The following is a 12,405-nucleotide window of genomic DNA, read 5'->3' as shown; positions in this document are numbered from 1 at the left end:
TTGTGGGAAATGGAAGGGATTGGTTGATTTGATAGTTCAGGTTTTACATGGTGGTTAAAACTTAAACTCATCTTCTTATAACCAAACATTAAATGCTTGAGATTATAGAAGGATTTTTGGATAAAGTCAACACAAAATCTCACGCATGAGATAGTTGACCCAGAAATCAAATTTTTGAACATAACTGAGTTTTGTGGACATCCTGAAAGGATTAAACCCAAATGAACAAACTTGTGAATGTTGATTGAATGAATGTTAGGATGAACATTCTGATCATATGAACATTCTGACCTGATGAACGTTCTGAACTCAAGAACATTCTGAGCTCAGGAACATTCTGAACTCAGGAACATTCTGATGAATGTTCTGATTATGATAGATCTATCTGATTTGCATCAGATGACATCAAGGGGTTTAGTCTAAGGCCCTTAGTGATCTGTAATCAATCTTTATTGGGATTTTTTATGATTGACAATTTTTCTTTAAGAAAATTGAATCTATCCTCAACAAGGGGTTTTGTGAAAATGTCAACTAGTTGATTTTCAGTATCAACAAAGCTTAATGCAATATTCTTTTTCTGAACATGGTCTCTAATGAAATGATGCTTTATTTCAATATGTTTAGACCTAGAATGCTGAATAGGATTCTTAGAAAGATTAATTGCACTTGTATTATCACAAAAAATAGGAACACTTGTGTACCTCAATGAGTAATCTTCCAACTGATTTCTTACCCATAAAATTTGAGAGCAGCAACTAGCTGCAGATACATACTCAGCTTCAGTTGTGGAGAGAGCAATGGTGTTTTGCTTTCTGCAAGACCATCCAATCAATGCTTGTCCCAAGAATTGACATGAGCCACTTGTACTTTTTCTCTCAACTTTGTCTCCAGCATAGTCAGCATCACAATATGCTACAAGATCAAAACTAGAACCTTTTCTATACCAAAGGCCAAGATCAGTAGTACCTACTAGATATCTAAAAATCCTTTTAACTGCAGTTAAATGGGATTCTTTTGCACAAGTTTGAAATCTAGCACATAAACCTACTGCAAACATAATGTCAGGTCTGCTAGCAGTCAAATATAATAATGAGCCTATCATGCCTCTATATTCTTTTTCAGAAATAGATTTTCCACTCTCATCCTTATCTAAACTTGAAGATGGATGCATAGGGGTGACCATGATTTTTGCCTCATTCATTTTATATTTCTTAAGAATGTCTTTGACATACTTTTCTTGACTTATGAAAATTCCATTTGGATGTTGTTTGATTTGTAAACCAAGGAAGAAACCAAGTTCACCCATCATGCTCATCTCAAATTCACTTTGCATAAGGTTGGAAAATTCTTCACACATTTTCATTTTGGTGGCACCAAAAATAATATCATCCACATAAACTTGAACAATAAGTAAGTCAGAGTCATGTGTTTTTCTAAAAAGTGTGGTATCAATTTTTCCTCTTGAAAAACCATTTTCAATTAAAAATGTGCTAAGTCTGTCATACCAAGCTCTAGGAGCTTGTTTAAGACCATAGAGTGCTTTAGTGAGTTTGAAAACATGATCTGGTTTTTCTTTACTTATGAAACCAGGAGGTTGACTTACATAAACTTCCTCATTTAGAAAACCATTTAAAAATGCACTTTTAACATCCATTTGAAAAAGTTTAATGCTTTTATGTGCAGCATATGCAAGGAGAATTCTGATGGCTTCTAACCTTGCCACTGGTGCAAAGGTCTCATCATAGTCAATACCTTCTTGTTGGTTGTAACCTTGAGCAACTAACCTTGCTTTGTTTCTGACAACCTTACCATTTTCATCAAGCTTGTTTCTGAAAACCCATCTTGTTCCAATGATGGTTTTCTCTTGATTATTTGGAACCAGGTTCCAAACTTTGTTCCTTTCAAACTGAGAAAGTTCCTCCTTCATGGCCTCAATCCAGGAATCATCAATAATAGCTTCATTGATTGACTTGGGTTCCATTTGAGAGATCATTGCCATGTTGGTATCTTGAAAGGACAATCTGGTTCTTACACCATCAGTTGTGCTTCCAATGATTTGATCTACAGGATGGTCTCCTACCATTCTCCAACTTCTTGGTGGACTTTGGAAGGTTTGATCCTGAACATTCTGATCATCTTCTTTCTCAACTGAAGTGTCAATGTTCTGACTGGGAACATTCTGAAGTGTTGGCACTTCTGTGTCTTCACTTTCTTTTGGTTGAGAATGTTCATCATATTCATCAAATATGACATGCATACTAATTTCAACTGTCTGGGTTTTTAGATTGTACACTCTATAACCTTTAGAAGTTGTAGAGTATCCTAAAAAGATAGCTTTATCTGATTTAGGATCAAACTTACCCAATTTTTCTTTATTGTTCAGAATGTAGCAATAACAGCCAAATATGTGAAAATAAGATATGCTAGGTTTAATGTTTTTCCAGAGTTCATATGGAGTTTTATTAAGAACTTTTCTTATTGAAACTCTATTCAAAATGTAGCAAGATGTGTTAATGGCTTCTGCCCAAAAATAATCTTCAACATTTGATTCATTTAACATTGTTCTAGCCATTTCTTGCAAAGTCCTATTTTTTCTTTCAACAACTCCATTTTGTTGTGGAGTTCTTGCACAAGAAAAGTTATGTTTAATACCATTTTCATCAAAGAATGTTTTGAAAGATGCATTTTCAAATTCTCCTCCATGATCACTCCTTACTGTAATGATATTAGAACCTTTTTCATTTTGAACTCTTTTACAAAAGTGTTGAAATGCTTCAAAAGATTCATCTTTGTGTTTTAAAAACAGCACCCATGTAAATCTGGAAAAATCATCAACAATAACAAACCCATATCTTTTGCCTGTTAGACTAGCAGTTTGAACTGGACCAAATAAATCAATGTGAAGAAGTTCTAAAGGTTTTTGAGTTGAAACAAACTCAATGGTTTTAAAACTACTTTTCACTTGTTTACCTTTGACACATGCTTCACAGATCTTATCCTTGTCAAAGCTAATCTTAGGCAAACCTCTAACTAGATCAAGTTGAGAAAGTTTAGCAATGGTTTTCATGCTTATATGACCAGCCCTTTTGTGCCAAATCCATTTGTCCTTTTCAAGAGACATAAAACAGGATTCTGCAGGCATATCATTTAGTTCTAAGACATACAAGTTCTTTCTTCTTGATCCAGAGAAAAACAGTTTGTTAGAGGAGGTTTGTCTTATTTCACATATGTTAGGTTTAAAGATAACTTCAAATCCACTATCACACAATTGACTTATGCTAAGTAGATTGTGTTTTAAACCTTCTACATACTGAACATTTTCTATCTTAGCAGAATTAGGTTTACCTATAGTACCTTTACCTCTGATCTTACCCTTGTCATTGTTTCCAAATGTCACCAGTCCTCCATCCTTCTTTTCAAAGGTCAGGAAACAGTTCCTGTCACCTGTCATGTGCCTAGAACAACCACTATCCAAGTACCATGGCTTTGTTCTAGCACCCTGAGGCAGGACCTACATTTGACAAGATAAAAATTTTAGGTACCCATGTAATGTTGGGTCCTTGAGGGTTAGTTCTTCTAAGAGATCCTTCCTTATTGTAACATTCTGTCTTGTGTGATCAGATTTGTTACAGTAGGAGCATGACTTCTTAGCTTTCTCAGCCTTTTGTGAACTTTCTGATCTATTGAGATGAGAACGTTCTGAACTAAGATTAATTTTATTTTCTTTGATAAGTTTTTTCTTAACATGGCATATTTTTTCATCATGTCCATACCTATCACAAAAATAACATCTAGTTCTTGGTTTAGTTTTAGGTACAAAACTTTCAATGATTTTGTGTGGATCCTTAAAACCTAAGCCAGATTTTTTAGCACTTTCATTTTGAGATCCTAAGATATTTTGAAATGTTTCTGTAGATTTTATAAAACCTGTAAGATCATTTTTCAAAGTTTCAACTTCCTTTTTCAAAAGTGTGTTTTCCTTTTTCATCTCAGAAGGTATAGAAATAATGCCTTTTTGTTTTTTGTTTAACTCTTTTTGTTTTTCTGACATTTCAAAATGGGAATCTTGCAAAATCTGTATGGTTTTTCTAGATTCATCATATTTGTTTTGAAGTGTTTCTTTTTCTGCTTTTATTTCAGAAAGTTCCTTGATTAAAGAATGACATCTATTAGTTAAGAAGTTTGAGTCATATAAGAGACTATCTATTTTACTTTCAAGATCTTTATAAAAAGAATCAGTTTTATAGACAATTACCTCTTCTTCATCATCTGACTGAGCCATCAATCCCATGTTGGCTTCTTCATCTTCTTGAGGTTCTGACTCTTCTAAGTCATCCCAAGTGATCATTGCCTTCTTCTTGAAGGGAGGTTTCCTTTGCACCTTCTTGATGTCAGGACATTCACTCTTGTAGTGTCCAGTTTTGTTGCAGCCATAACAAGTGACTTGGCTTTTGTCAGCTTCAGTTCTGGTGCTATTGTTGGTGTTTGGAAACTTCTTTCTGATCTGATTTCTTCTCAACATCATTCTTTGAATTCTTTTGGAGATTAGTGCAAGTTCATCTTCAGCTTCTTCTTCATGAACTTCATCTAATTCTTGTGGTTCTTGTACCTCATCATCAGCAACTGATGGGGTTTGCTGAGATGCTTTTAAAGCAAGTGTTTTAACCTTCTTCACTGGTTTGTCTCCTTGAAGTACCACTTCATGAGCTCTCAGTGATCCAATGAGATCTTCCAGGTTCATAGATTTCAAATCTTTGGCCTGAGTGATTGCAGTGACCATAGGTCTCCACACACTTGGAAGACATCTTAATATTTTTCTGATTCTATCATGAGTAGAATATGCCTTTCCAAGAGATCTCATTTCATTTACTATTGTAGTAAATCTAGCATACATCTCATCAATGGTTTCATTTTCACTCATTTCAAAGACTTCAAACTTTCTGACACCTATGTCAATTCTAGTTTCTTTGACATGAGATGTACCCTCATGATGTATTTTCAGAGTATCCTATACCTCTTTAGCATTCTTACATTCATCAACTCTTTCACTTTCTTCCATGGTTAGTGCACATGATAAAAACAGTCTAGCTTTAGAGTTTAACAATACCTGAGCCTTTTCATCTGTTGACCATGAACTCTTTTCTTTGACAGCTCCTTCTTTGGTTGTTGGGACAAAATCTCCATCTGTGATGACTTGCCACATATCATTGTCTTGAGATCTGAGGAAGAGTTCCATTTTGCCTTTCCAGAAGTAATAGTTTGAGCCATCAAAAAGTGGTGGTCTGTTTGATGATCCTCATTCAGCTATGTACTTGACTTTAGACATGCTTCTGAATCTTTTCTCTAACACTTGTTAAAGTGTTCAAACCCTTAGAACCGGGCTCTTGATACCAATTGAAGTAGATAAAATAGTCACAAGAAAGGGGGGGTTTGAATTGTGACCCTTTAAAAATTATCCTGAAACTTAAAAGTTATTCTCAAGTAGTTTACTTGGAATGGTTAAGTTAACTTTCTGAACTCAGAACGTTCTGAAGTTCATACACAGAAACTGATTAATAAAGTAAATGTGATGGTGTGTGTTGTGTATACTGAAATTAAAGAGTATAAGGAAGAAAGAAAGAACACACAGAGATTTATAGAGGTTCACCCAATGTGGGCTGGTCCTCTCCTCACAATCTTGTGAGAGTTTCCACTATGATGCTTGAGATAACCTCTCAAGTCCTGCACCTTACAATCTTTGTTCACCTGAACAATTACAATCCTGTATTCTCTAAGCCTCAGCAGGCTTGCACCTTCTTGCTAAGTTACCCACTTAGACTTTTACAACCTTTGCTCAAACTAACACTTTAGTACCCCTAAAGCTAGATGAGACTTAGTTACAATTTATATGGAAGTTGAATGTTTGTGAATCAAACAGAGGAGGAAGAAGAGAAAGGAGTTATCTTAGAGATAACAAGGAGTATTGATTTGCACTAAGTAATGAAAGCCTTAGAGATTGATCAATTTCAGTTTGCAAGAGCTTCAAACAAAATCAGAGTTGTTTTCTTGTATGCTTTGCAAATGGTGCGAGTAATGCTGAGCCTTTGAACTGTATTTATAGAGTCCTTGGGCTCAAATAGCCGTTGTGGGGTGTCCAATGGTGTTATGCCATGTGTCCTGGGCCCCACAAGCTTTTACTTGAAATTCTGGGCAAACATTCTGATCTCTGATGAACTTCAGAATGTTGTTGCGTTCATGATGATCTTCATCTGGGTTCATCATGTTCTTCATCTGGGTTCATCATATATGAATGAACATATGAAGTTCTGGGCGTGTCATATGCTTTTCATATGAATTTCTGGGCAATAACCAAAGTATGGACTTTGCTTCATACTTCAGAAAGTTCAGTTGCCAGATCTGCCTTGGAACTTGGTGCAGGAGGATATAGTGGGATTCTGCATCTTCATACACAGGCTTTGAGAGATTGTGTGGTCCTTGTTCTGTACCAACTCTCATACGTGTCTATCTCTGATTGAGCAAGATAGATTTGCTTTGCTTTTGCTTTTGCTTTTTACCTACTGTACTGTTCATAAAGTAGGCCTGTGCTTAGCTGAACATTCTGATCATCAGAATGTTCCATTTGTTTCACTTAGGATGATTTGTAAGACTACCATTTGATGTAATCAAATCCTAATAGTGAAACACAATGAAGAGCAGTAAATATAACATCTAGGATGATATTCCCTTGTGGAATATTCCTAGGACTTTAATGTTCATAGTCTTAAATGAACATAAAGTATCCTTTTTGACATAATCCTTGTATATGCCTTTATTGCTTGATTGATCCATGCAAAAGTACTTCTCTTGACATTTATTTATGTCACATGTGTCTTGCATGACCTTGATCCATGTTCTTGAGATTCTGGGCTTGTGTAGAAGCAACCTTCTGATCTCTTGTGCGAACATTCTGATCTCTGAGCAACATTCTGATCTAACTTTCTGATCTCAGTGTTAGATCTTGAATTCAAATGTCCTTTGATTTCTTGATTCTTGGTATGATTTAAGCCTTGTTCCTGTCTTAGTAAAACACTCAAGAGCACAAGTTAAATACCAAGGAAATAATCAAAGTCCATTAATTCTTTAATCATATTGGTTTATTATCTTTAAAATTATTTAGGGATTTTGCCTCAACAGAATGATACTGCACATATTGGATTGGCATTATCTTATTGGCACTTTGCTGAATATCATTAGGTGCTACGTCACAACTATATAACTGTTCTCAACCCATAAAGAGGGGGAAATATTGTCTTTTTCTTCAAAGCCAATTAAAAAGAATTTGGTTGCTTCTTCAAATTTCTTTTCTCTTATTAAAGTTGATTTTGCCTCCTGTTTCTAACTTCTTTGCCGGCCTTGTTTTTTAATTAAAAACATTTTCCTTGCACTCAATATGTTAGATAAACAATCATTAACGCGTCTCCTTAAACATAATTCAGTTGGTAGAAATATTATACTATATATGTAAGAGTTTGTTAAGAGTCCCACGTCGGTTAGGAGTTGACCTGACAATTTGTTTATAAGTGGGGCAATCCTCACCTCACAAGCCGGTTTTGTGGGGTAGTGTTAGGCCCAACCACGTTTTCTAAGATGGTATCAGAGCCTCTTCACGATTCTTTGGGCTACCTGTTATCAGGTTTCCGTTATCGAGCTACCCGTCATTTATGTTCACGCTTCAGATGTGCAATCCTGAGCGTGAGGGGGTGTGTTAAGAGTCTCACGTCGGTTAGGAGTTGGCCTGACAATTTGTTTATAAGTGGGGCAATCCCACCTCACAAGCCAGTTTTGTGGAGTTGTGTTAGGCCCAACCACGTTTTCTAAGAGAGTTGAAGTTTGAACTTTGAATATCCCGGTAAATTTTTAACTTTTAAACTACTTGACAAAAAAATAATAATCATTAATGACAATCACATGAGCAATAATGTCAAAATGAGTTAATTGCATGTTTTTTATTTTGAATTACCATAATATTGGTACGAGATGGATTCTCTCATCCCAATCGAAATTTTTTCGTAGACATGAACCAATAATCGAACCTCTAATCACATACTTAAGAAACCTAAATCTCTTACAACTTGGATCAATCCATTGCTGGTAGATAATTGCATGTTTAACTACCAAATATTGTTAACCAAATAATGTTTACAACTTGGAAATATTGTTTTTTCTGAGGAAATCTATATATTGTTTTCTTACCCCTAAAAAACAAATAACATATACCGTTCATGAATGTCAAAGAGGGCTTGAAATCACAAAGCAAGTTTTGTTAATAGGCAAATCGTAGTTTATCACTACATTATTTGGTTAAGACAGTTCTCGGAGATTAATTAAACACGCAACCACTTTTGAGGGTGTATCGAACCAGCCACAGATCCGGTCCCCAGTTCAACCAGTTAAACCGGCCGGTTTGGTCCGATTTTAATAAGCTTGTTCAACCTCCTAATAACACTTCTTTATTGTCTAATCTTTTAGCACATGTTTGAAAATGTGTTAAGTTTCCCTACGGCACGGTAATAGACTATTTCATTGTCATAATATAAAACCTACACTCTAGTTTTGTGTGTGATTTTTCAAATAGTGTTTATGACTCCGACTACAAACAAAAAATATGTTGAATTTAATCGATCTTGACTCTAGAGTTCTAGTTCTCTTACTAAAACCATATCCATATGTTATGAGATTATTTATCTCTATCAATCTCTCAATTACCATGACCTTGTTTACCAGGAGACATAAATTTTCTTTTTTCACTAATATTTATATTTAGTTGTATTGTTGTAGATTTATACACTTTTATTCAATTAGGGTACAATAAAAAATGCATATTCATTCTACACTGAAATTATTAAAAAAAACTAATAAGACTTATAAGAGCCTTGAAACAAAAACATGTAGCAAAACATAGGAATAAGTTTTTTTAACGACAATAAATTTACTTTCATGATCAATGTTATTCTACTTTACATTTATTTTTAATTCAACTTAAAATAATTCTGAAATAGATAGCACCTACCTAAACAAGCACAATGAACCACCCTTGCTAACAAGTAGCAGAGTAAATAGGGGTGTTCGCGGTGTAGTTTGGTTCGATTTTGAGACTAAAAGTCATCCGAACCGCAAGTTAAAAAAGTTTGCAGTTTGGTTTGGTTCGGTTGACTTTTAAAATAAAATTCGAACCAAACCAAACCAAACCAATGTGGTTTGGGTTGGATCGGTTGGTGCGGTTTATTCGAGACAATACAATTTTTTGTTTTCAACATAAAAATCGAGTTAAAAAGGTAAAACACAACATATTTCCAAGAATGTTTTTAATTTCATTTCACATCACAATTTCATTTTCACCAAACAGTATAAACCAAATTAAAAACATGGACACAAAGCAATTCTATTATGAAAGAAATATAAAAGATTAAGATTTTATCATTCTCTAAAAGTTCAAGTAGCACATGAATACATTTTTGGAATAAAAAGTAAAGAAGAAACTTAACAAAAAAAAATGTCATTTTATAGAAGTTTCTATTGAGTTTCTATGAGTATTGGTTTAGGTGACATAAATTTAAATAAAGTTTTTCTGATGTCGCGGTTTAGTTCGGTTTTTAAAATGAAAACCGCAAACCAAACCATGCGGTTGAGTAAAAAAGTGATCTGAAAACATCCAAACCAAATGCGGTTTCAGTTTAAATTGGTTCAGTTTACGGTTTTTCTATTGGATTGGATTGGTTTGGTTTTGAACACCCCTAAGAGCAAATGGCTCACCCAATTATTATTTTTCGTTTCCATTGGAGAGTTATCATATTTAATACATATTAACACTAAATATGAATACTTTTGTAGTTGAAATTCAAATCTTGACTCGCTGCATTGCAAGAGTCTAACTCTTTTGGTTAGACATAAATCCCAATAGTCACTCAAATTCTCTTTAATTGAATCATTTTCTTAAAATTTGATTTTAGAGTTTCTTTTAAGATTATTGGGTTCAAAATCCCTCAATAACTACATAATGTTATTCAGCGGTGTGAATATTTTTATTTACAAACACAAAGGACAAACACAAAGTAACCAAAACAAAAAACACAAAGGACTAGCATTAATTTTTACATTTTCTCTGATGTACTACACTTCATTCCATTTCATGTTCCACTAAATGTTTTTTTTTTTTTTTGTTTTTTTAAGCAAGCCCTAGTATATCTTTTCATTCAATATAAAAGAGATGATACGAATAGGAATAGAATCAAAACTGTTGGGACTAACGTAAAATCTAGGCACCCTAGCTAGGAAACAAGATCAATATATACTCCATTAAATGCTGATGCATTATATTAGTGGAGTTTCAACTGGAACACATGGGCTTTTGCTCCTTGCACGATCCGACAATTGACAACCTTGGTATCTATTAGTAAATTCAAACCTGCAATTGATATTATGTATTCACACTGCAAAGTGCAAATTGCAGATCATGGAGAGACAATATATTTACTTTCATAAATTATTTGTCCTTCAATTTTTGTTGTGTGTAAGGTAAAAAAAAGAAAAAAGAAAAGAGTGCATTTTGTGGGTGCATTCCTCTTTCCAAATTTTTGTAGTTAATAAATATCATAGATTTTGTCCTCGTGAGTTAACTCAGTTGGTAGGGACAATGCATAATATATGCAAGGTCCGGGGTTTAAACCCCGACCACCACAAATATCATAGATTTTATATATTCAAATGAATTGTTTTAATATGGGTTTCAAATTAATTGTTACTACTAGAATACTATGTTTTTTTTAGAGAAATACTACTATAGTATACTATGTTAATAAACAAATTTTGAACACCTTAAACTTTTTTTCTGAGCGCCAAGGTTAATCACTTGATCAGAAGCTTAAAAAGGGATCAAGGGCATTTTTTGTGAACTTATGGTGTAGCTGAAAGTTTATAGGGTGCGGTTAGAAAAAATCAAATATCATTCATTTGTCCGATTGTAGTTGTCATTTTATCGTTTTTATGTGAATAAACCACCATGCTACATAGGAAGAGCAATTTTCTACTACATATCATCCACGTACAACTACACATTAACTTCTCAAGGTGAGTAGGGCTACCATGGACGACAAAACGATTGAGATTAATCACTCCCTTTGATGCATAAGGTTTTGTGTTAAGTTATTTTCAGTATTATTATGTTTTTAGTCTTCAAATAGGTGGCCACATTTGAGCTACCTTAGTCGGATATTAATGCCAAGTGAAAAACTTCAAACAACAAAAGGTTATGTAGATCATCAAACAACCAAAAAAAGAACAAAAGGATATGTTGACGGAATCATTCTTTTTGGGCAGAATGCCATGAAAATATCGTTTGGTCCCCTCTAAAGAACATTGTATTAGATTTGGGAGGAGTTTTGTTTTGGTGTGTATACGAAGTTTCAAACATCGGTTAAATTCACACACACAACTGTTGAGTCTAAAGTGCAAACTCAATGAAAGTCTACAATTTAATAATATTGACATTGAAAAAAGAATGTAAATTTTATTCATCCTGAATGTATAAATTGGGTATGGAAAATATGTCTCTTTAAATGTACACTTGTTGGGTAAGATACGTCGTCTACAACTATACTTATATACATATACTAGTATGGATACCCGTGCCAAGCACGGGCTAGAATTCAACCATACTTAAGTAAAAAAAATGTTGTATGTATCAAGTGTAAGTTACATTTCAACATTGAATAAAAGAGTGGAGGTTGGACAACATATAAGTTGAAAGACTCATATACTTAATACCTTAAATATTCGGTGAAAATGTAATATCATTCTCACTTGGATGATTGCTCTAGCTCCAATGGATCGATCCACACCACCGTGAGTTCCACCCATAAATTCCAATGGTCGTAACAAAACTCGGTTCGACTTTGTAGCGGAAGCGCGAGTGGGAGAGTTGTTATTGTGTCAAATGTGAGTAAAAGTTCAACATTTGAATTCAAGAGTAGATGTTGAGCAACATAATATATCTAATGTCTTAAGATTTAAGGTGAAGATGTGGTGTCAATATCACTTATGTGGTTTCTTTTAGTCTAAAGTGATGATTAAACTAAATGTATGATCCCCGGTAGTAAGAAAATTATGAACTATTTTTTTTAAGTTTTTAGATGTCATGTATTTCTTTCAAACATTAATTTTAAATGAAACATGTATTAAATTTGTATGAATAAAAGCTCTCGCCAATTTGAGATTTTGAATGAGTCGCTTATACACATTACTCATTTATCTTTTAATAATAATACTTAATAAGAATGTAAATTCTTCAACAAATGAGTTCCACAAATAACTATATTGTTATATTCCAACAACACTTATTTATTTTAAAATAATTTATTTAATTAGATC

The 12,405-nt window shown here is 33.8% G+C and overlaps 1 protein-coding gene across 1 annotated transcript in view; it reads right to left on the bottom strand.

The window, feature by feature from the left end:
- The window catches only part of LOC146912104 (uncharacterized), a 28,075-nt gene extending 22,839 nt beyond the window's left edge, over positions 1-5,236 (bottom strand). Inside the window, exons 1-6 of the mRNA XM_085720690.1 lie at positions 5,108-5,236; positions 4,256-5,008; positions 2,971-3,511; positions 1,716-2,370; positions 1,506-1,598; positions 1,045-1,325 (exon numbers count right to left, since the gene is read on the bottom strand). Coding sequence (XP_085576816.1) covers positions 1,045-1,325; positions 1,506-1,598; positions 1,716-2,370; positions 2,971-3,511; positions 4,256-5,008; positions 5,108-5,236 — 2,452 coding nt within the window. The remainder of the gene's footprint in view (positions 1-1,044; positions 1,326-1,505; positions 1,599-1,715; positions 2,371-2,970; positions 3,512-4,255; positions 5,009-5,107) is intronic.
- Positions 5,237-12,405: the final 7,169 nt, after the last annotated feature.

The sequence above is a fragment of the Medicago sativa genome, chromosome 6 (genome assembly GCF_051527215.1).
Source record: "Medicago sativa cultivar Bolivia chromosome 6, Bolivia_mono, whole genome shotgun sequence".
NCBI classification, from domain to species: Eukaryota; Viridiplantae; Streptophyta; class Magnoliopsida; order Fabales; family Fabaceae; genus Medicago; species Medicago sativa.
Note: the sequence above shows the minus strand (reverse complement) of the source record. Positions and strands in the feature narration are given on the sequence as shown.